Source organism: Oncorhynchus keta, chromosome 36, assembly GCF_023373465.1.
Source record: "Oncorhynchus keta strain PuntledgeMale-10-30-2019 chromosome 36, Oket_V2, whole genome shotgun sequence".
NCBI classification, from domain to species: domain Eukaryota; kingdom Metazoa; phylum Chordata; class Actinopteri; order Salmoniformes; family Salmonidae; genus Oncorhynchus; species Oncorhynchus keta.
Window position 1 is genome coordinate 9771723 of NC_068456.1, and position 25166 is coordinate 9796888.

The 25166-nt window shown below is 42.3% G+C and overlaps 1 protein-coding gene across 4 annotated transcripts; it reads right to left on the reverse strand.

Annotated features, from left to right (window-relative positions):
* Window positions 1–21: 21 nt before the first annotated feature.
* si:ch73-193i2.2 (transient receptor potential cation channel subfamily V member 5) lies at window positions 22–24589 on the reverse strand. Of its 4 annotated transcripts, none has more exons than XM_035754075.2 (21): window positions 24025–24588; window positions 23625–23766; window positions 23386–23525; window positions 23167–23253; window positions 22903–23053; window positions 22651–22812; window positions 22347–22456; window positions 22100–22223; window positions 21881–21909; window positions 21652–21755; window positions 21344–21455; window positions 19709–19879; window positions 19391–19461; window positions 19092–19259; window positions 18315–18433; window positions 17961–18165; window positions 17557–17764; window positions 17332–17417; window positions 17054–17217; window positions 16544–16616; window positions 22–3228 (listed from the first exon to the last, which is right to left on the reverse strand). In XM_035754075.2, the coding sequence occupies exons 1-21, from the start codon at window positions 24106–24108 to the stop codon at window positions 3213–3215; spliced, it is 2526 nt and encodes an 841-aa protein (XP_035609968.1). In that variant the 5' UTR covers window positions 24109–24588; the 3' UTR covers window positions 22–3212. The 4 variants fall into 4 exon arrangements, 3 of the variants coding, with proteins under 3 accessions (XP_035609968.1, XP_035609966.2, XP_035609967.2); XM_035754073.2 differs by lacking the exon at window positions 22–3228 and adding an exon at window positions 14047–14266 and having other exon boundaries at window positions 24025–24589; XM_035754074.2 differs by lacking the exon at window positions 22–3228 and adding an exon at window positions 14047–14266 and having other exon boundaries at window positions 21664–21755.
* Window positions 24590–25166: the final 577 nt, after the last annotated feature.

Here is a 25166-nt window from a genome sequence, read left to right on the forward strand (position 1 = left end):
TCCATAAAGTCTTGACAAAAGATGTGCAAAACCTTTATTTACACTGTACAATAATGTTGAGCATGTATCTAATGCCAGACAGACCTGCCAGACATTAGCGGAACATTGTTAATTCTCGTTTAAAAGGCAGCACCATAAACTGACCAGATCAGTAAATTACAACTAAATGGTTGGTTCTTGATTCACCCAAACATTTAGGCCTACAAAGCTCTGGGATAACTGAGTCAAATAAATAGGCTAGATTGATAAAGAGGTCACTGGAAATTAACAATACAAATGGTGGGAAAAGTTTGGACACATCTACTCATTCTAGGGTTTTTCTTTATTTTTTACTATTTCCTACATTGTAGAATAATAGTGAAGACATCAAAACTATGAAATAACACATATGGAATCATGTAGTAACCAAAAAAAGTGTTAAATATATTTTCAATTTGAGATTCTTCAAAGTCGCCACCCATTGCCTTGATGACAGCATTGCAAACTCTTGGCATTCTCTCAACCAGCTTCATGAGGTAGTCACCTGGAATGAATTTCAAATAACAGGTGTGCCTTGGTAAAATATAATTTTTAGAATTTCTTTCCTTAATGCGTTTGTTGTGACAAGGTGGGGGATGGTATACAGAAGATAGTCCTATTTGGTAAAATACCAAGTCCATATTAGGGCAAGAACAGCTCAAATAAGCAAAGAGTAACAACAGTCCATTATTACTGTAAGACATGAAGGTCAGTCAATCCAGAAGTTTTTAAAGACTTTGAAAGTTTCTTCAGATGCAGTTGCAAAAACCATCTATGATGAAACTAGCTCCCATGAGGACTGCCACAGGAAAGGAAGACCCAGAGTTACCTCTACTGCAGAAGATAAGTTCATTAGAGTTACGAGCCTCAGAAATTGCAGCCCAAATAAATGCTTCACAGAGTTCACAGACCATTACATGATCGGTCTTTCTCACAGGCTACAAGTGAAGACAGACACATCAGGGACTCAACTGCATGGGGTGCGCAAGGTGCATATTGAAGATATTGGAAGAACTGTCCATATTTACTTTTTGTCAGCCAAGAAGATGAGTAGGCCTAACGAACAGCAAAAACACTCGCCTATGTCAATCTACTATCCCCCATAGTACAAAAGTTGACCTATTCTATTCCGTGCAAGACAAAAACATAGTCTGGAACAGTTGTGGGATGCGATAGATCACAAATTAATACAACCACTAGCATCAAAAAAACTTTTTTACCCAATGTGGCTGACGACACAGATCAGAACGTTTAGCTTTGAATGTTGACAAACTATTAGTCTATTTCTTCACATTATAAGTACAGCAATGCGCACATGGCAGTAGGCTATAAGCGTGAATGTTCCATTAGCGGGAAATTATTATCAAAAGTGACCGCAAATGTGATTATGCATGTACTGCTTTTATATGATAAAGGTGCATTTATAAAACACACTCGCTGCTAATGTATGCCAGTTAGGCTCTACCCCCCTTGTAAAGTGGATTAATGATCTTAATTTTAAGAATTTATTTGGCCACTTCAGTTGTGAAACAAACCTTATCAAAACATATAGGTGTATGGGATAGGCTCCATGAGGTGTGACTATGATTAGAAAAAGTCGCCAAAAAAAGGCTTTGTTTCTTGCCTTATGCTGGGCATCATTCACATGTGATAATATATCATTCACAGGTGATAGGCTACTATTGTCACCTATCAGACTATTATTGATATAATCTTGTCTTTACATATACTAAATGTGCTATATATAAAATTGCTATATAGATACGGTTTCTTGCTAAGATATCGACAGCTGAAACATTTAATAGGTAAGTTTAGGCCTTTCAAATTCCAAGAGAGAATAGCTAGTGTTGTCATTGTTTAAAAAAAAAAGGTAATATTAACGACGTAATCGTTAGTTGTATTCTTAATAAGCCTATGGATGTGAAACAAAAAGCTGGACCCACAGGGACCCACACATTGGTCATTCCCCACGAGAAGTGAACCCCGCCCCACCATGTGAACAATTCCCTCCTCATCATTGTCTTATGCTGAGGGCAGCATCACAGCCATAGGCTAGGCTACGTGATTTTGTGTGGATAGCATACCTGAATATTGAGCCAACCAAATTGCGGTTACTCTAAAATAAAATCGGTTGGCTCGTCCCCTTGTGTGTTGGCCTTAATGTGCTTATCGAAGGAGTCTTGAGCCTCCTTGGCAGTGGAAAAAACATCTGCGTTGTATTCTCGAAGGTCAAAATGAGTTTTGCATGGCGGATGAAGCCGCATCTCAGGTTTAGCTTGCGTAGCTGGAATCTCACCTCGTTGTAGCTCGCCCTCTTTTCAGCAGTTCAGATCTGGGTAGATGCTGAGCCTCTTCTTTGCATACGTCGGAGCCCCTGAATCCGCTGTGAGGCGAACAATTTGTCATTTGACTTCAAAACTGTGGATTTGTACAATCATACACAAAAGATCCGTTCTGGAGAGGACTCGTACGTACGGTGCACAATGTTTATCAGCGGCATGGGACCCAGTTTCTCCTGCCCAAACAGTTCATAGAAAAGATGGCTCATGAAGGAAGTTGGGTTGCCCGCTTCCACACCAGTTTCAAGTCCTGTGACCCCCACATTTAATTTATTTTTTGAGTTATTCTGTTTTCATTTTTAGGAAATTTATTTCAGGTCATGGAGTCGCCCTTCTGTCAGATTGGCCACTGTCTCTAAACTTTCCACTTTAGTTGAGTAGGTATCCACTTTAGCCGTGCAAGAGCAGTGCAAGAGATTCGTTTATCGGTTTTTAATTACAAGTCGAAGGCAGAGATAATGTTGTCATGATCAATTTCTCGGATAGTAGTGGCCAACTCCTTCGAAAAGCATTAAACATGTATGGCTATTTAGCTAGTTAGCTTGCTGTTGTTGCTAGCTAACGTTAATTTGTCCTATTTAGCTAGCTTGCTGTTGCTAGCTAATTTGTCCTGGGATATAAACATTGAGTTGTTTTATATGCTTCCATTTGACCTCTTTACCGCATCTATTAGATTAGCAAACATATACTGCATGTATTGTAGTCATACCATAAGATACCATCAATTATCTGAATAACCTAAAAACTGATAAGGAGATAGATGTTAGTTAGAAGGTTTCATCCTTGTTGTCTGGTCCTGGATCTCGTGTTGCTTGTGCAGTCTCTGTGGTTACAAGCATCTTCAGCATCAAGGAGTCAACCTGTTGAGGCCCTGAAGGATTGGATATGACAACACTCATGAGTTCAAAGTAAACATGTCAAATTGGACACACCCTGTACTTGTAAAGCAGACTGCTGAGACACCCTGTGGCCATCTGCAGAGTGCACTATGCAATTACAGGCTTACAACAAAGGGTTTCTACATACACATGGGTTACGGATGTAACCTTGGTAGAGTGTTTGGTTGCCAAACCACCTATGGGGAACTCCTTCCCTTCACCCGATGTGATTGAGATGCTTAATATCAAAAGATGTTTACAGTCACGCCACACCCTTACTGTACTCATGTGACCTGTCACTATAAAAGGCTGTGTGGTATGACATACTGTCTATTACGTCACTCAAATCTCACGGAGGTGGAGGATCGACATGAAAGCTTGGCGACCCGATACTCAGAGAACCAAGGTTACATCCGTAACCCAACGCTCTCTTTCATTTTCGTAACGGGTGCCAAACGAACTATGGGAGAGGCTGTACCGAAGAGGTCGTTCGGACAACAGAGTGGGATAACTCACCATTTAACTTAGTCCAGATGAGTCCCTGGGACATCCTTGTATCCACCACAGGACGCAACAGAATATAATTACCCAACAGGGTAACACAGGATTTCAACTGTGATATAAAACTATATACACAAGCAAGGTGAAAGCTAGAACTTACAACATGAAGCTTCATTTGGGGGCAACAGCACCAATAGTGGAAAGGCTTTTTTTTTAATAGAACATCCATCTCACTGATGGTTGATAAGTAAGTATGTACAAGGTTCATGGTATGCTCACTTATCTGGGTTGAGAGAGCGTGCCGTGTCCAGGACCACAGAGCCCACTGATGGTGTGGATAGAAGGTTGAGTCTATAGTACCTCATGAAAGTCATGGGTGTTGCCCAACTTGCAACAGCACAGGATAGTCCAGCGAGGCCCCTCTGAACAGGGCACATGACGTGGCCATACCCCTGGTGGAGTGTGCTACTATGCCATCTAAAGTTGGTCTACATGCTGCAGCGTATGATTGTGACTGCAACGTACCAGTCTCTGCTTCGAGAGAGCGCGCCCTTTGGTGTTCTCCCCATAACACACAAAGCGTTCGGTTTGACAAACAGTTCTTGTTGCAGCAAGAGAAGCACTCAATGCCCTAACCGGACAAGTGTATGCCACTCACGACTCTCCTGTGAGAAGTGGGGAGGCAGGTGAAATGCCACTATGATCAAGGACTGGTTAGCATGTGATGATGAAAGCACTTTAAGTAAGAAGGCTGGATTTGGTAGAAGCACTGCCTGAGATCCAACTTCTGCTAAAGTGAGACATGAAGGATGGGTAGAAGGTGCATGTGATCATCTAACACGCTTGGCTGAAACAATAGCCAATAGAAAGGCAGTCTTGACTGAGAGCTCATTAATCTCAAGTGAAGACAGGGCTGTAGCCTGTGGGCTACTTTCATGAATTGTGATACTAGAGGGTGTGCCTATGGTAATGCATCAATGTAGATGGGGACTCTTTTGTAGCCATAACCTGGAGGAAATCAAAATGACAGAAATTGGGCAGGAAGATGGCGATTCCGCATGGTCGACACACCACTTCCTGAACACATTCCACTTGTAGGAATACAGGGTTAGCGCAGAAGATGCCCTGGCTGCCTGAACTGTATCAATTAAGGAGGGAAACCCTGCAGCTACAAGGCGGTCACACTCAGGTGCCACTCCCACAACTTCAGTATGCTGGGTTTGTGGTGCCAATGCTTGCCATTCGCTTGTGACAGGAGGTCCACTCGAAGAGGGAGTCCCCATGGTGGGAGGTTGTCAGCTGTACAAGGTCTGAAAACCAAGTAGAATTGACACACTCTCAAGACTGATCTTCCAAGACCTGACAGAGCAAGGAAATTGGTGGAAACACATACAGCAGCCCACTTGGCCATCTGTGTAATAGGGCATCGACTCCAATTGGGCCTGCCGGACCATATAGGAACATGGGTTGAGTCTTGCAATGCAAACAGATCAGTGGTGGCCTTTCCAAATTGCGCCCAGATCATCTCCACTACTGTAGGATGTATCCTCCAGTCTGAAGGAAGAGGGTCTCATCTGGAGAGGTCTGCTGCCTGATTCCCCACCCCAAGCAGGTGTTCTGAGGGATGTAAGGTGTCTGTTTGCCCAAAGCAGTAGCTCCCTTGCTACCTGGTGCAGTTCCATGGACCTCAGTCCGCTCTGGTGGTTGATGCTTGCAATCACGGTTGTGGTGTCTGTCCGTATCAGTACATGTTGTCCTCTCAGTACTGGGAGGAAGTGCCGGAGTGAAAAGGTCAACCGCCTTGAGCTCCAGTACGGTGATGTGAGCCGTTTTCCATGGTGTTGACCATACACCAAGGGCCCCTGACTGGTTCAAGACTGCTCCCCATCCCTGTAGGGAGGCGTCTATGGTCAAAGTCACCCGGCTGTGAACTGCAACTAGAAGAACTCCACTGGGAGTTTGAAGTGCTAGGCGCCACCATTGTTTTGTTCTCCAGCAACTCATAGATGTTACCAGCTTTTTGTGTTTCTCCCTTCTGGGACACAGATAGTGTCTATTGTACATCTGCTCTATTGGCCGAATGTGGAGCAAGCCCAATGGTACAACATGGACTGCAGCAGCTAGGAGGGCTAGTAGCCTCTTACTCTTCTTGTGACATCACCTGTTTTCTCAGTTTGAATGTTGAAAGACAATTTGTCAAAGATGCCACTATTTCTGGAGAGTGTTGCTCGCATGACTTGAGTGTCCAGTGTCAAGCCCAGGAAGTGCACACACTGAGTGGGGACCAAAGAAGTATTTTCCAAGTGCCTTGTTAGTCCCAACTCAGAGAGGTGATCTGAGACCATGGATGCGTGTGCCAAAGCTTGGCTTTGCGACCCTCCCTATATTAGCCAATTATGAAAGTAGTTCAGGAAGCTGACTCCTGCTTGGCGAAGTGGGTCTAGCGTTGCGCTTATGCACTTTGTGAAAGTGTGAGGGGCAAGTGAAAGGCTGAAGGGTAGAAAATGAAATGATGCGTCTTTCAGGTCCACTGTGGTGAACCAATCTTCCTGGTTGTACAAACTGAAGGATGGTTTTGATTGTTAGCATTTTGTAGGGCTGAAGGATGACGATTCAGGCACTCTAGTTCCAGGACCGGACGGAGGTCTCCGCCCTTTTCTGGCACCAGAAAATAGATTGAATTAGTATCAGAATTAGAATCAGAATCAGAATTAGTTTTGTTGCGCTGGTTCTACCTCTTCAATTGCATGCTTTTTAAAGGAGATTACTGAGTGTTTGCTTTTGAGCAAGGTTGCAAGCTGTTGTTTTCAAGAAACGCCTGAAACGTGGGGATCGCTACCAAAATTGTAGTCCATAGCCTTGTGTTAGAGTGCGTAACCACTGACCTTTTCCAGCTCAGGACCGAGGCTCTGCGTGCTTTGGTGCAGAGGGGACATGGCTTGCATATGGTTCACCTCTGCCTCTTGGGTGACGCTGTGCTCCACCTCTTCGGTAGGGCTGGGAGTGTCTGTTCCTCCACTCCTGAGTAGGTGCAGTGTGAGTCTGATCCTGGCTTCTTGGCATTCCAGTTGGGGCCCTGGGACTGGAGTAATGGTTTGCTGGCTGATGCATTCTAGGATTTGGAATGAGGCGCTGAAGCGTCATCTGTGCTTCTCTGTCCTCCTTAGACACTTGGAGGAGTTGGGCCGCAGCTCCTACTGATAGAAGGCCAGTATTGCTGCTGAATTGCTAAGCCTAGCGACTGAAGTAGTGCTGTCATGTGTCCTGCATAGGAAGCGATCAGTTGCCCTGCATCATTTGTTAGGCAGCTCTTGGTCTGAACTGTGACTGAGCGTAGCAGGCATAACAAGCGAAGAAAATTATTTGTCCATACAGGGGAAAATGGGCAAAACTATTCTCTTCTGCACCGTAAACTGTAGCTAAGCGAGTGCATATGCTTGGAATGGCAGGGGTTCTGTCATTTGGGAGGGCTGAGAGAGGGCTGATATGGGTGGGTCTATGAGACGCCATCAGAGGGCTGATATGGGTGGGTCTAAGAGTCCAGGTAGCGGACTGAGAGTAACTATGTAGAACACCTCAAGATAAAAACGTAATATTCAATATCGGTAAGTTAGACTAAATATTAGCACTACACAATCTGGTGGGTGATAACCTTCAACCTGGATAACAACACAAAACAAATCTTAAGACTAGAGAAATGTATCGACAAATACTACGAAAACAAGCAACAACCAAACATGACGGAGAGTAAGACAAGGGAACCTATTTCAAAATGAATTGTGACTCTTCTACAGACTCAGACAACTTAATATTTTCACCACCGGGAATGGTAAAGGTTGAAACCATTCTGCTAAAATCAATAAATAACAAACTGGGTATACTTGAACTAGTCAGAGAGGATATAAAAGAGTTGAAGGCAATTCTCTAGATGAGTGTCGAAAAAGCTGCGACATTGGAGAAAGACACAAACAAGCTAAAAGAGACAGTCATGGGATTGAAACCGAAGTTAATGAACTTAAAGAGGAGAACACCAGTATGAGAGAAGCTTTACTTGACATACAGACTAGATCCATGAGAGATAATCTGGTATTTACAGGTATCCAAGAGAAAGAAGGAGAAGTTCCTGAATGTGTAGTTCGAGAGTTCCTCCTTACAGCGCTTCAGATCCCACCGAAGCTGTCGACAAAATCCAACTAGAACGTCAACTAGAACGTGTACACCGTTTCGGACAGAAGGTAGAACGCTCAATGGTTGCCAAATTTACTTTCTTTAAAGATAAAATAATGGTTAAAAGCCTGGGTAAAAGACTTGCTGGCACGAAAATTGGCATGAATGATCAGTTCCCGAAGGAAATTGCAGAACGGCATAAAATGCTGTATCCAATAACTAATTGGAACACAAAAGCACAAATTAAACATGATAAAGATAAAAACTCAGTAAACAGAAGGCACAGAATGTGTGGGAGGTGTGGTGTGTGTTTCTTTGGTGTTTGGGAAAGTGTGGTGTTGAGTGAGAAAGGAAATGGTTGCATATCCCAGAACCAATGTATTGCTGTGAGCAGGGGTTGTGAGAGAGCTTTCAATGTTGTTCAGATGAGGGATATAATTTTTATACATCTTATTTCTTTATTTATTGTCCTATCATGGTGGAACAGTGTTTTAAAATAAATTATACATCTAATCAATTTATTTATGATCCTATATTGATGGAACAGTCCACAAACCTATACACCCACCTGAATGACCCAGATACTAAGGACAAGCAAGTCTAACTGTTTTATGGGCCTGCTGTAAGCAGTCTGTATACAGCCAATATGTGGTCGGAGACCTAGAGCAGCACTGCCCCCTCAACATTCTGAGCCTGCCTGGCAGGGTTGTTCCTGCAAAGCCAAAGCCCCCTAAAGGGACAGCATAATATACAAGGAAATTCTCAAAGCTTCTAATGAGAACCTTGACAACCTTGTACCTAGCCGGTGGGGATTCCGGTGGGGTGCCCCCACCCAGGCAGTGGCAGTTCTGGCTGCAGTAACACATGGGGAGGGGGTCACACTCGGACATTCAGAGAGGGGCCATATTATTGTGGCCTGGTGGCACAAAATCAAAGGTCTGACTGCATGGAGATGCTTGGGAATATGGTCACTACGGGGGACCGTGTTGTGGATGTTTCAGGGGAAGGGGGTATATCTGACCTCCATCATCTAGGACGTGACAATGGTTAATAAAATCTCCCCATTTCTTCCCATTTTTTTACACAGTTTTGCAGGCCATCTCATTCAGCTGCAACTGTATATGCATTCATAAATCAAGACCTTTCTTTTGCCTACATTACTAGAAATATTAATAGCTAATTATGGAAAATAAGAAACAGGATTTAAAAAAAAAATATATATATACAGTTGTCTGTCATAGTTGAAGTGTACCTATGATGAAAATTACAGGCCTCTCTCATCTTTTTAAGTGGGAGAACTTTGGCACAATTGGTGGCTGACTAAATACTTTTTTGGCCCACTGTAAATATTTATATGGCTACATATAATACAAATGGAGGTGAGGGCGATGGAAATGCATTTGGCGGTTGGTCTACTTCTGTTCTGTGAGTGGCACTGTGTGCTCTTTTCGAAGGATGGATCCCAGTCTCTTCAGGGCTATGGGATACGGGGGGGTCTGGGGTGGTCTGCCGGGCATTGGGATGACAACCCAACTCGGGATGAGGAGGGCTTTTAGCGGGTGGAATAGTGGGGACCAATTGGAGGTTTACTTAGTAGCAATGCAAATATCATGGTCCAGCTATATAGACACTCAATCATCATGTTACTTTTTAATGGTACGTTTACAAACATATATTTTGATAAAGTGAATTGAAAGTTGTGTCTCATTACCACAGTAAGTGGTGAAATAAGTATAGCCAGTTATAATTGTAATGGCCTAGCAGATAATAAGAAAAGACGATCAGTATTTACCTGGCTAAAAGAGAAGGAATATAATATCTATTGTTTACAGGAAACTCATTCAACAGTTTTAGATTAAGTTTTGTGGGAAAAGGACTGGGGGAGGTGAAATATATTTCTCCCTTGGGCAAAGGGGTGATGGTATTAATTAATAGTCATTCTAATCCAAATGTGCAAATTGTCCAAACAGGTAGATGGATTATTTTAAATGTTATTGGACAGTTAACAGATATGGCTTATTAACTTATTCAGTCCAAATAATGACGATCCAAGCTTCTTTGAAAATATATATAAGAATTTATCAACTCTACAAGCAACACTAGACTCTATTATTATGGTGGGAGATTTTAATACAATTTTATATACCTCTATGGAGTGTAAGGGAAATCACACTACAAACTATCACCCTTAGGCACTTAAGGAAATCATGAATGTCATGGATATATTGGAATTAGTGGATATATGGAGGCTTAAATACCCTGACCTAGTGAGATATACATGGCGGAGGCTTAATCAAGCCTTGTCGTCTAGATTAGTTTCTTATGTCATTCTCTCTGGCACCATAAGTTTAAAAAGTGTTGATAGGGGACAGAATGCGGTCGGATCATCACATAATTGGCATATATATTACTCTTACAGAATTTCCACATGGGCGAGGATATTGGAAATTTAAGCAAATCCTACGAGATGATACATTGTTTAGAACTAGGACAGAAGAATTTATAACTGATTTTTTTTCGACATAACATAGGTACAGCAGATCCCCCTATTGTAGGGGACACTTTTAAATGTGCCTTTAGAGGCAATGCAATTCAGTACTCATCTATAAAACAAAATAAATTTAGATCAAAAGAGTCCATATTAAAGAGTCATTCTCTCTGGCACCAAGAGTAAATATATAATTGATTCTGTGCCTCTATAATACAGTATTTATTTGAAGGACTAACAGAACAGATAGATAGCAATAAATACTGTACTATAGAGGCACAGAATAAGTTAGAGGAAAAACAAGAAGAAATGTAGGAACTTATTCAAGAAAGATCCAGTGCAATATATATATATATTTTTTAATAAAGCGAACTGGATGGAATATGGGGGAAAATGCAACAAATTATTTTTCAATCTTCAATAAAGAAATGCTACCAATTTTTTTATCGAAACTTGTTACAAATGATGGAGTCAAGCATGATTCACCTAATGATATTTTGAAAGAGGAAGAAAAGTACTTTAAGAATATGTTTTCGTTGCAGTCCCCTCCATCTCCACTAACCGAAGCTAATTGTATGGATTTTTTTCCAAAAATGTATGTAAAATTAACATCTGTACAGAAATTCTCATGTGAAGACCAAATTACAGAGGAGGAACTTCTTGGTGCAAGTAAAGCCTTTAAGGCTAGGAAAACTCCAGGGCTGAATGGCATACCAGTGTTATACCAAACTTTTTTTGATATACTCAGAGGACCATTATTAGCATGTTTATTATTTGTATTTTTTTAATTTGACCCCGTTTTTCTCCCCAATTTCGTGGTATCCAATTGTTTAGTAGCTACTATCTTGTCTCATCGCTACAACTCCCGTACGGGCTCGGGAGAGACGAAGGTTGAAAGTCATGCATCCTCCGATACACAACCCAACCAACCAAGCCATGCTGCTTCTTAACACAGCGCGGCTTCCGCACCAATGTGTCGGAGGGTACACCGTGCACCTGGAAACCTTGGTTAGCGCGCACTGCGCCCAGCCCGCCACAGGAGTCGCTGGTGCGCGATGAGACAAGGATATCCCTACCGGCCAAACCCTCCCTAACCCGGGTGATGCTAGACCAATTGTGTGTCTGCAGTACAGCGCCCTTAACCACTGCACCACCCGGGAGGCATTATTAGCATGTTTTAACCACTCCTATACAGTGAGGGTAAAAAAGTATTTGATCCCCTGCTGATTTTGTACGTTTGCCCACTGACAAAGAAATGATCAGTCTATTATGTTAATGGTAGGTTTATTTGAGACAGAATAACAACAACAAAAATCCAGAAAAACGCATGTCAAAAATGTTATAAATTGATTTGCATTTTAATGAGGGAAATAAGTATTTGACCCCTCTGCAAAACATGACATAGTACTTGGTGGCAAAACCCTTGTTGGCAATCACAGAGGTCAGATGTTTATTGTAGTTGGCCACCAGGTTTGCACACATCTCAGGAGGGATTTTGTCCCTCCTTGCAGATCTTCTCCAAGTCATTAAGGTTTCGAGGCTGACGTTTGGCAACTCGAACCTTCAGCTCCCTCCACAGATTTTCTATGGGATTAAGGTCTGGAGACTGGCTAGGCCACCCCAGGACCTTAATGTGCTTCTTCTTGAGCCACTCCTTTGTTGCCTTGGACGTGTGTTTTGGGTCATTGTCATGCTGGAATACCCATCCACAACCCATGTTCAATGCCCTGGCTGAGGGAAGGAGGTTCTCACCCAAGATTTGGCGGTACATGGCCCCGTCCATTGTCCCTTTGATGCGGTGAAGTTGTCCTGTCCCCTTAGCAGAAAAACACCCCCAAAGCATAATGTTTCCCCCTCCATGTTTGACTGTGGGGATGGTGTTCTTGGGGTCATAGGCAGCATTTCTCCTGCTCCAAACATGGCGAGTTGAGTTGATGCCAAAGAGCTCCATTTTGGTCTCATCTGACCACAACACTTTCACCCAGTTGTCCTCTGAATCATTCAGATGTTCAAATAAACCTACCATTAACATTATAGACTGATCATTTCTTCGTCAGTGGGCAAACGTACAAAATCAGCAGGGGATCAAATACTTTTTTCCCTCACTGTATAAATGGTAGACTAATCAGACAGGTTTTTTACATGGACGATACATTGGAGATAATATAAGATAAGTACTGGAAACAATAGAATACTATGAAATATTGGGGACACCAGCCTGGTTTTCATAGCTGATTTTGAAAAGGATTTTGATAAAGTATGACTGGAATTTATATATAAATGCCTAGAATATTTCAATTTTGGGGAACCTCTTATAAAATGGGTTAAAGTTATGTATAGTAACCCTAGGTGTAAAATAGTAAATAATGGCTACATCTCAGAAACTTTTAAACTGTCAAAAGAGGAGTAAAACAAGGTTGTCCACTATCGACATGTCTATTTATGATTGCCATCGAAATGTTAGCTGTTAAATTTAGATCCAACAATCATATGATTCATGTTTTATTTTAAAACCACAATTAGAATCCCTCCACGGCCTCATAGATACATCTAGATACTTTTGCTAACCTCTCTGGATCACAACCAAATTATGATAAGTGTACTTATACTACGTATTGGATCACAAAATAAAATGCAAATTTGACATTACTGCGTAGTTTAGCAATAAAATGGTCTGACTGGTATGTGGACATACTCGGTATACAAATCCTGAAAGAAAGAAATGATCTCACTTCAATACATTTTTATAGAAATTTAGAAAAATTACACAAGATTTTGCTACCATGGAAAGGAAAATACCTGTCTATTTGTAGAAAAATCCCCCTGATTTACTCCTTAGTTAGATCACAGTTTACCTATTTGCTTATGGTTTTGCCTACACCTAAGTGACCTTCAATTTTATTTGGAATGGCAAGCCAGACAAAATTGAAAGGGCCTATTTATATAACGAATATGAATTCGGAGGTCAGAAATGATTAAATATTAAAGCATTAGACTAAAGGCATCAGTCATACAAAAGTTATACTTAAATCCAAACTGGTTCTCTAGTAAATTGGTAGGAATGTCTCACCCCATGTTCAAGAATGGCCTTTTTCCCTTTATTCAGATTACAACTGTTCACTTTCGGTTGTTTGACAAGGAAATAATCTTCAAAATATCGTTATTCTTTAAACAAGCCTTAGAAAGTTGGTTGCAATTTCAGTTTAATACACCTGAAAATACAGAACAAATAATACAACAAATATGTGGTTAAACTCAATTATACTAATTGATAAAAAATAAAAATAAAAATTGGATGAAATGTTTAAAAAAGGTATAATGTTAGTGAATAATATCATAAATAGGACTGGTGGAGTTATGTCACGCTCTACCCAAAATTACAACAAACTAATTGCAGCATTACCACAAAAATGGAAGAGGCAAGTAGAAGGGGTAAAAAAGTAAGGAACTGCATTAAAGAACATAAATGGTTAAAGAAAATTGTAATAAATAAAAACACATACCAATTTCATTTAAGGACCAAAAAATGGACAGCTGTGCAATATAAATTGGAAAATAGTTGGGAAAAGATTTTCGATGTACCCATTCCATGGCACATGGCATATATATATATATATATATATATATATATATATATATATATATATATATATATATATGTGTGTGTGACACGCAAAACAACGCCAGATTCAAAACTTTGAATTTTTCCATTTAAATTACTATACAAAATTCTTGCAACCAATAGAATGTTATATATATGGGGGATACAATCTTCCCAGCTCTGCAGATTTTGCTGTGAGGAGGCAGTGTCATTAGATCATTTATTTTGGTATTCTCCATATGTAGCTCGTTTTTGGTCACAGATCCAGGAATGGCTGAAAAATTGCAACATTTACCTTGAACTAACGCTACAGATAGCAATACTGGGTGATTTGAAAAGCCATGGTCAATCAATCAATAATATAATAATTATTTTTGCAAAAATGTTTATCTTGAATTTACAATCTGTAGAAGCTATGAGAGTAGAAAGGTTCAGTACTTTGGAGAAGCATCACAGCACAGTTGAAAAATATATGACAAATAGAAATCCAAAATGGATGGTGTTGAGAGATAGATGGGAGGGGTTGATTGGAGCTGAAGGGTGGGACTAATAACAAGATAACACATGTAAAACATCTGGGGTCTGTAAAATGTATATAGGTTCAGAAATGTTGTGAAATAGCACAGTTACAAATAGAAATCAAACTGGATGGACATCAGAAATAGAGGAAGGACTGAAAACAAACAGAATATAACTATTGTACAATAGATTGTGTCTGTAAAATGTGTATAATATGTATAAACTGAAGGTAGAAGCCTAAGTGTTATTGATTATTAGCTTACTCCAATTGGGGGAAGGGTGGTAGGGTTTGCAGGGAATAATAAAGGTATATTCTAAAAAAAGTATGTATATCTATATAGGTATGTATATAGGTATGTGTATATATATATATATATATATATATATATATATATATATATATATATATATATATATATATATATATATATATATATATATATATGAATGTTTGTGTATGCATATGGATATATTAATGTTTATGTATCCATATGTATATATGTATGTATATATATGTAAATGGATATATATATTTACCAAAAAAGGATAAGATGGTTTGGAAATGATGCAGACAATTACATTGTTGGAAGCATCCATCTTTCTGCAATATTAAGCTGATCCACCCCTTTACAAAAAAGAGCATTGGAGCTCACGTACAAAGTATTTAAACAACAGTATGGATGTCTCAGTCTATGAAGATCTGAATTCATCAAACTTGGATGTGGACGCCATGGCAGTAAGTATATGTTCCACGTTGAGGTTCTTGTTTGCCCTCTTAAACATTCCGAAAACATTCCGATATTTTTGGTCGACCGTCATCCGATTCAACAAGGTTGGGGTTGGGTTTGGTACCGGCAGGGGAAGCCTGGCAAGTAGCTGCTCGTGGGCATACTCAATGGTTGCCATACGACTGTCCAGTGACTTAATCTCTGTGCGCATCTCAGTGTGTTGAGATTTGTGCCCAAGCACGGATGAGCGCTGAGGTTTATTGGGCGGCGGATCACAAGGGGAGTGAGACCTGTCATTACACCTGGAGCGTTTGGAATGATCATTCATCTGTGTAGCAGACTCATCTGATGAGAATCCAGAGGTCGAGATTTCAATGCTCTTGGTTTGAATTTCTGACAGTGAGTGCAAGAGCTGCTACTCTGTGCTGCCCCTTGAACATGTTCAGCTCCCAAGCAAAGAATGCAAAGTGTGTGCTCATCTGAGGCTGGGAGTTGATTTTCACACGGTTGACATGAGTGGAACAACATCCCATGTACAGCACTGAATCAGTTTACAAAGAAAGGGCTTTCACATAAGAGAAGTGTGTACCAAGAAAAAGTGAACCGTTGGCTCTGACCCACCATGCTTCGGGGGTGAGACTCCCGCCTAAATATGTATCAAGGTATGTAGTCAAGCGTGGACTGTCAGTCTCGGCGTTGGTGGACTCAGTCAAGCGAGGACCGGTAGCCTACAGCACCGCTGAGCTCCGTGATCACAAGCTAGGGAGTGGTAATGCTGGATCAACGGGCTGGTGTGGAAGTCAAGCGGGGACTGGCATGACACTGCGAGTCAACAAGCGCTAACAGGTACAACAAGCTAACTAGCTACGGTAACTATGTGTGGCTAATTTAGCTAGCTAGCTACGAGCTAACTTCTGAGTTAAAGGGATAGACCCTAAACTAATTTGCGTACTAGCTAGTATGGAAAAGCACGACAAAAAGCAATACAAGTTAGTGATTATGGGCAGGCACAATAACAAGAGTAGGTCATTCCGTAAGAAAATAATTAGAAGGGGATTAATAGTTATCTCGTAATGTAAAACACAAAGGTGAGAATTAAGAAAATACAGTATGTCACGCCACACAGCCTTTTATAGTGGCAGGTCACATGGGTACAGTAAGGGTGTGGCGTGTCTGTAAACATCTTTTGATATTAAGCATCTCAATCACATCGCGTCAAGGGGATGGAGTTCCCCATAGGTCGTTTGGCGACCCGTTACGAAAACTAAAGATAACCAAGATGCCTTAAACCAGTGATACCTCACCTGTATGGTGGCGCTTCGACGGGCTCTGACCCAGTGCTTTCTGCTGCCTTCAAAGTCACACCACAGCCCACACCTGCACAGAGACAAAATAACGTAATCTGTCAGCTATGGACAGACAGGAGACAGTGAAACATAGCTATACTCTAGCACAGAAATACACAGAAGAAACAGGCACAGGGACAGGTTATCATAGTAGGCCTCAAAGAAATAGAACTAGTGAAGTGCAGTCTGACTGGGTCAAAGACTAAACAAAGAGTAAAGTCCATGGATTCTAATTATATGGTAGAGCTTCTCTTATTTGAATGATAGAGTCATTCATGATGTCAGTTCAAATGACTACATCATGTGTAAAGACTATTAATCCAAATATGCACTCCCTCTGGATCTGAATGGACTTTACTCTTTGTTTAGTCTTTGACCCAGTCAGACTGCACTAGACTAGTTATCGGGTCTGTCTTAGTGTATAGACCCTGTATGGAAGGTTCTTTACGAGGTCAACATAATACTGACATGAGCTGGTCTGGGACTGGATCAGTTGGTGGATCAGGGCCTGCAGGTTCTTCATGTCTGCCCTCAGGGCACTGAGGTCCTGGCTCTGTTGGGTCTGGTCCACCTGGAGCCTCTGCAGAGTCTGCAGGTGTTCCCCCTGCACAGGGAATGAGAAGCACCTCTCCCTAGGAGAGACAGGAAGAGAGAGATCTTGACACAAGCCTGGAAATATTCCACAATACAGCATAGTTGTTCCATACTCCTAAAGTCAGGTAAAAGAGAGGCAGTGCTGTGCCTACCCTGAGGCCCTGTCACTCTCATCAGGTCGTCCTTGTTCGGGGGGATTCACTTCTTTTTGGATCTCCAGGAACTCATCTAGGGTCTCCTGAAGTGTCGGAAACAGGTAAAAAAAGAGAAACAAGCACTCTACCTCCCTAAACTAAACCAACCCGCAGGCAGACACAGATATATAAAGACATACAGTTCCAACGCAGGTGTTAAAGATGAATGTCCCATCCAGTCACCTTGATCTGAGTGGTGATCGTCTTCAGCTCAGCGTGCCGCTTTGAGTCAGTTCTGATGTCATCGTCGTATAACTCCCCAAGAGGGGCACAGAAGCGGTGGATGTGCTGGTCGTCATAGAAACGGCAGAGACGGGGCATGGATTCCTCCACCTGCAGGATAATGGCTGCTTGCTGCATTACTGCATTGGCCAGTGCATTGTCATACACCCTGACAGAAGAGATACATACTGATGCTGAGAGTGACGGATGCATACTGAGTCATATGTTTGTTTGTAGATAAACACGCAAACCTGGCGTAGACAAACAATATACAGTACTTGAGCACACACGAGTGTAAGCTGTAAAGGCTGATCAGCACACTATTGATCTGCTAGTTCGCCAAATATCATTTTAGCAGCCCGTACCTTTGGAAGGTGTCCGAGAGAAGGGCAATCATCAGGTTGACACACAGAATGGAGGACAGAGCCAGAAAGGTACCACAGAGGAAGTGGGCCATGATCGAGTCCACTTCCACCATGGCGTTAAACTCATACTCGTCCACCAGAGTGATGCGGTACAGGCTGTAGAGCAGCTGGGGTACAGTCCGCATACTGGGTATTGACGCTTGACCTGGGGAGGACAGTTCGCAGACAGACCGTAAATACAGTTGTTCGTGGATTTTGTATCACACCAGGACAGCTGCAGTAGCATATGCCATGTCATATTGTGGGTATGTTTCATAAAATATGCATGATCTTATGGTTTGTCTCCCAACGTACCTCCAAATATAATCCAGAAGGCACACGCGTAAGGGATAAAGATCTCTGCATATAGGAAGAGGAAACGTAGCACATCCCCCACAATCTTCCCCAGCATGACAATGAAAGGACCCATAACCCTGTACAGAATGAGGATCAAAGGTTGTGGTATTGGTGTGACGCTGTTGAATTTTCAGACGCAATGGCTCTAAGATCTGCTGTATGAGTTCAATGTGGGTTAGTATTTGGCTACTTTATGTTTGGAAATATCCACACATGCTGTTCTAAAAAATGTGTATTTTGGATATGAGAGCCATGTCCATATGGGGGGCCTATGAGCTCTAGTTTCTTCGTTGTCATGACCCCCGACTACAGGGGGGGGGGACGACGACGACGACGACGACACCTGTGGCACCCTATTCATGTGTTGTTGTCATGGAACCTGATAACTCCAGGTGTACCTATAGGGACGCTGACCAGGTGTCATTATTACCGTTGAGCTGCCCCATGAACACAATGCACTGTTCACAGGGAAGCTCAGGCTTTTGGGTTTAGTTTCAGTTGTGTTTTTTGTTTGTTTTTTTCCTCAGAACCTATTGTTCCCTTCCATGATCCATTGGGTGCCAGAGAACAGTCATCAATGGTGGGGAAGGGAAGTAAAGATTCATTATTCTCCACCACAAGATTGGTGCTCTAAAATGAACGAATGCCTTGCACTTCCTCAGGGAGACAAGTAAAACCATTTTTTTTTAAAGATCCCTAAAAGAGGACTCTTCAATGGTTGGTCAGTCTGATCACCTGAAGGCTCGGACGTGTTTCATCAGCCGGAGCCAGAGGAAGATGATGACCACAGCGAAGAGGCGCAGGCTGTAGTCCCGCAGTGTTCCTCCAAGCAAGAAGATGTCTGCCACATGGATCCCGAACACAGCCATCAGCAGTATGTACACCAGCCAATCAAAGATGTTCCTGTGACACAGCCAAATGAGATCCCATCGTCTGCTTGCCAGTTAGGTAATGGAAGAGCATTATTAAAGGGCCAGAGTTACAACATATCCATATGAGATGTACTGTATCATATATAACTCAAATGTGTTTACCAGGGGTCTTGTAAGTAGTTTCCCTTCATGCGGTGGATCAACTTGATTTGCTCTTCCAAGAAATGTTTTTCCTTTGAAGCAGGAAGACAATTTTCTTTTAAAGAAGATGTCAATTTGCACATTCTCAATGGGGATTACAACAACCTGTAGCCTTACAAATGGCATACTGCCAAAATAATGTATTGGGGTCAGGAGGACTTTTCCTTAGATCTTAAAATACATTTATTTTGTTTAATTGTGTAAGCCTAGATCAGGTCTAGAAACTTCACTAAAGATGTGTGTCTGTGTGTGTCTCCTGGGTAAGAAAAGGTGCTGTACCTCGGGCCACATTGGGTGTGTGCAGCGCAGGTCATCGTTGGTGCGATGCTCACACCAACTCTGCCAGCTCCTTAGCTTCCTGCTGGAGCCTATCATCTCTGCCACTTCCCGGCCCACCTCCACCACTGTTAGCCCCAGAGCCACCACCACCCCAAACACACGCCACCAGTCCTGCAGGTGAATATACTTTTTATATTTAGATTTGTTTATTTGGATCCTCATTAGCTGTTACAATCACAACAGCTACTCTTCCCGGGGTCCACAATGACTTCATCAATGTCCAAACATCTGTATGACCTGTGACATTCTTCTGACCTTCATATTCACATTATTTCATTGTGGATCTAAATGAAGGACTGAAATGTGTGTGAATCTTAAAACATCACACTTTTAATGTAATTCTGAAGAGTTGATGAAAAAAAATAATATCTATCTATATATACAGTTGAAGTCGGAAGTTTACATACACTTAGGTTGGAGTCATTAAAACTCCTTTTTCAACCACAGAGATGAATGTACTTTTTGTGCGAAAAGTGTAAATCAATCCCAGAACAACAGCAAAGGACCTTTGTTTTGGTGCTGGGGTAAACAGGTACAAAAGTATCTATATCCACAGTAAAAAGAGTCCTTTATCGACATAACCTAAAAGGCTGCTCAGGAAGGAAGAAGCTACTGCTCCAAAACCGCCATAAAAAAAAGCTAGAGTACGGTTTGCAGCTGCACATGGGGACAAAGATCATACTTTTTGGAGAAATGTCCTCTGGTCTGATGAAACAAAAATAGAACTGCTGGGCCATAATGACCATCGCTATGTTTGGAGGAAAAAGGGGGAGGCTTGCAAAACAAAGAACACCATCTCAACCGTGAAGCACGGGGGTGGCAGCATCATGTTGTGGGGGTGGCAGCATCATGTTGTGGGGGTGATTTGCTGCAGGAGGGACTGGTGCACTTCACAAAATAGATGGCATCAAGAGGGAGGAACATTATGTGGATATATTGAAGCAACATCTCAAGACATCAGTCAAGATGTTAAAGCTTGGTCGCAAATGGGTCTTCCAAATGGACAATGACCCCAAGCATACTTCCAAAGTTGTGGCAAAATGGCTTAAAGACAACAAAGTCAAGGTATTGGCGTGGCCATCACAAAGCCCTGACCTCAATCCCATTGAAAATGTGTGGGCAAAACTGAAAAAGCGTGTGCGAGCAAGGAGGCCTACAAACCTGACTCAGTTACACCAGCTCTGTCAGTAGGAATGAGCCAAAATTCACCCAACTTATTGTGGAAAGCTTGTGGAAGGCTACCCGAAACGTTTGACCCAAGTTAAACATTTTAAAGGCAATGATACCAAATACTAATTGAGTGTATGTAAACTTCTGACCCACTGGGAATGTGATGAAAGAAATAAAAGCTGAAATAAATAATAAATTATTCTCTCTACTATTATTCTGACATTTCCCATTCTTAAAATAAAGTGGTGATCCTAACTGACCTAAGACAGGGGATTTTGCGAGGATTAAATGTCAGGAATTGTGAAAAACGGTTTAAATGTATTTGGCTAAGGTGTCTGTAAACTTCCGACTTCAACTGTGTGTGTATATATATATATATGTTCCCTCTGTGCTTCACTTTCTCACCTCAGGGAAAACATAAGGCTCCTCGGTTCGGATGACAGACACAGAGATGGCCACGGTCGTCCAGGAGACTATAAACAGGAAGTTAAGGAGTAGGAGTATCCAAGCCCCCAACCTACAGAGACACCAGTTTACTATTCAGAGTGAAATACTGAGCCACCATTCAGTACTGTATTAACAGTAGATCCCTTCAGCTACGTGTCTAACTGGTTAGGGCCTATGGTATATTTCATTTATGACAGAGCATGAGACTGGAAGGAGGAAGAGGGGTGACACACCTGCCACTCCTGTCTGGCAAAAGTCTCTCTCACCGATGAACTGACCTGCCATACAGTTTCCACTTGACAGTGATGAGCTTCAGAACCACAGGGTGCATGATGAGATCCAACTTCCCCTGGTGTACTATGAACTCCAACTGTGGTGAGAGAGAGAACAATTCTCAGGGAAAATTCATATCGCAATTATGATCAAATTAGTTGACTTAGTTTTCATCCATTATCACTTTATTTAGCTTGTTTAGCCTTAAAGAGTGGGACATACTGGTGATGTAGGCTCACTGGCAACACCCTCTGGAAGACAAAAAAATTGAAATGAGAGATCACACAAGTTAAAAAAAAAATAGTTTACAAGTCTGTTGCATGGTTTGACCCACTGAGTTAGGTGGTTAAACAGAGTGTATTTTTATTAGTGGGAGCATTGGCCATATAGGACATGTTGTTCTGTGTAAATAGCATATTTATTTTTTGTTCAGACTAAAACCTTGTGAGCCCTGTCCTGGTGGATTCTGCTTGCAGGGTGGCTCTGGCTCCAGCAGGTGAAGGTAGTAGAACTGCTGCCTGGTCATCCGGTCAGTCACATGGAACTGGTTCAGAGCCAAATGAGCCTGACAAGACCAAAGAGAGCTGAACAATACTATAGGATGACCACATACAGAACCCACTCTATGACAACAACTAGCACATTGTCAGGACAAACTATACAATTGGAGCATGTACTGCATATTTACCACTGAGGTCATCTTGTCAATCATGGCGGTGATGCAAAGCTGACCATCAGAGTCCTTTACCCCAGCATCAGCCCCTAGTTCCATTAGTGTCCGTGCAGCCTCACTCCTGTCTGAAAACACACAGGAGTACAACAAAAGAAGCATAATCAAGTACAGCAATAACTGTGTAATGTGCAATTTAGCTATTTGTAAGGTGAGATGGAGGGTATATTTCCATGTGTGTTTGGACAATAAAGTTGTGTTTTATTCTAATACAAAGTATGGAGTGTGAAATGCACACCCAGAGGCAATTAAAGGTATGAACCTAGGTTGGCAGCCAGTTGTAGAGGGGTTCTCCTTTTGTAGTCTCGTGCGGAGATGTCTGCCCCATACTGCAGCAGCACCTTGACTGCCCCCACCGCGTCATTCTTAGCAGCGTAGTGCAGAGGTGTCTGATGATCCATGTTGGTCTGAGCACCAATGTCGGCTAGACAGGACATGCATGTGTGAGCTACAGTACAAATCCCTCACCTACAGAAGTAACACACAAGTGACACAGACACAATTGACCTCTGACCTTTCCTCTCCAACAAGAAGTGGATCATCTCCTCGTAGTCCAGAGCTGCGGCAACGTGCAGGGGCGTGACCCCGTAGGAGTCAGGACGCAGAACATCAGCCCCCCTGTCCAGGAAGAAACGCATCACGTCCACATTCCACGCCCTCGAGATCTAGAACCAGGCAGAGGAGCCCATTTGAACACACAGTGGCTTCACTCACAACGATGCTGCCACAACAGAAGGTCTTTGAGCCATTTGATGACGTGTGAAGACTTCAGTCTCACCTCATGCAAGACAGTTTGTCCGTATCGGTCCGTTGAGTTGGGGTCGGCTCCATCTGCGATTACATCACTCAGGTACTGAAGGTCCACCTATGACCAAACTGGATTATTGACTGTATGAATCATCACCAGCCTTCAATCAGACCACATCTAATCTATATATCTTACATCGATCTATACCTTTAGCCCCATTTTACAACGTAAATGCCATCCACCCCTCACCTCATCAGTGTCCTGATTGCTGGAAGCCAGTTCTCTGAAATGGTCTAGCAGTCTTTTATTGAGGTGGAAGCTTTTGTCTCCTCCATCTATGACATCTTCATCCAAGGCCAGGCCTTTGTACATGGTCTCAAAGAATTCCCCTTTAAACAAGAAGGTGATCACACAGCATGATAGAGTGCAGAGTATTTGAACTCTTATCTAGGTGTACCTTGAGTTTGGCGTTTTATCTGCAATGGTACCTGTGGGTTTTCTCTTCACATACTGACGGCAGGCTCGTTTCCAGCGGCTGCAGGCGTATGAAGCCCACTGAGCAGCTGCCTTCGCAGCACTGGACACAGATGTCTTCGAGATCGCACGTCCAACAACTGGCTGCTGTTCAGACTGCAGTGACACGCATACATCACACGACAGTACATAGAACTGCATCATAGCATGTACTGAAATGTCCAATTCTGAAATATATCACCCAGTAAGAAGTATAGTAACCCACTACTCTCTAATCATACACAGTTCGGAGCCTAGTAACCATTGAAAATGTATTGAGAGGGTTTCCGATTACTCCAGAAATGGAAAAAATATCAACAGATAACGACATTGAGAGGCAGACTGGTAAATGTCAAAGTGCCATTTTCTCCTCACCTGGTTGACAACTCCATCGGTCATCTCCATCTCCATGGCAGGGTTGTAACAGCCAGAGGCACTAACCCGGTTCAGTCTCCTCATCCTGCCGTGTTCCAGGCCTGAAGGCTTCTCTGTAAACTCTTAACTACACAGCTCCAATATGACTGCGACCAGCCTACCAGTGTAGGTGCGGTAACTCTACAATGAGCGGCTATTTCCAAACAAAGGCTTTCACTCAAAACACAGGGAGTTGGTATATTCCGGTAGACTCTGAACCTGCTAAAGCCGTGTGATCCAGAGAGATGAGAAGTGGATTGTTGTTAGGCGGATATCAGGTAAAAGGAAAGTCTTCTGCAGGCCCAGTCACTGTTTTTCCTTCCAGCTGTTTGTTTACTAGTGAGCTACCTGCAGTACTGTACCTGAACAATATGGTACATTCTGACTCATGTGCTTGTTACACAACAGCCTTTATGTCAAAGTTGACAATGATGACACTGACAAAGCAATGGTCCTATCTTCTAATGTTTAACCGCTTTGGAGTTTGTCTGAGCTGTTAAGACATGTTGGAGAAACTGTGGACAAGTTTATGGCTTCTTATCAGCTTACGTGTGTGCTCAGTACAGATGTATTGTGGCTTGTTAAGGTACATGTAATCACCGAGTGGCCCCGCTCTTGACAAACCAGTTTCATGCGTAGATATAGGATTCCAATGGTCTTTTCATATGATTTTTTATCTTAGCTAAAGCATCCAAAATGACAACACCATGACTTGGCCATATGCAGCGACAGCTCAGAGTTGGACAGGACGTGGTTGCCATAACAATGTGATTGACAGGTGCCACAATAATGTCATAAGAAGGGTGGGGTGTTCGAAAAGCTAAAGTCCACTCTAGGGCAACAAAGCAGGTGGGGGGAAAAAAGACTAACAGACCATTAAGTAACAAAGACTAAAAGAGTGGTCAGCTGTAGCTCAGTTGATAAAGCATGACGCTTGCAACGCCAGGACAGTGGGTTCAATTCCCGTGACGACTCGTATGTCAGATGTACGCACACATGACTCGTAAGTCAGCTAAATGGGATATATTATATAAACACAGACAACATTGTATTCTTTATAACAAGGTTGTGATGTACAATGCACACAGAGACAACCTTTGACA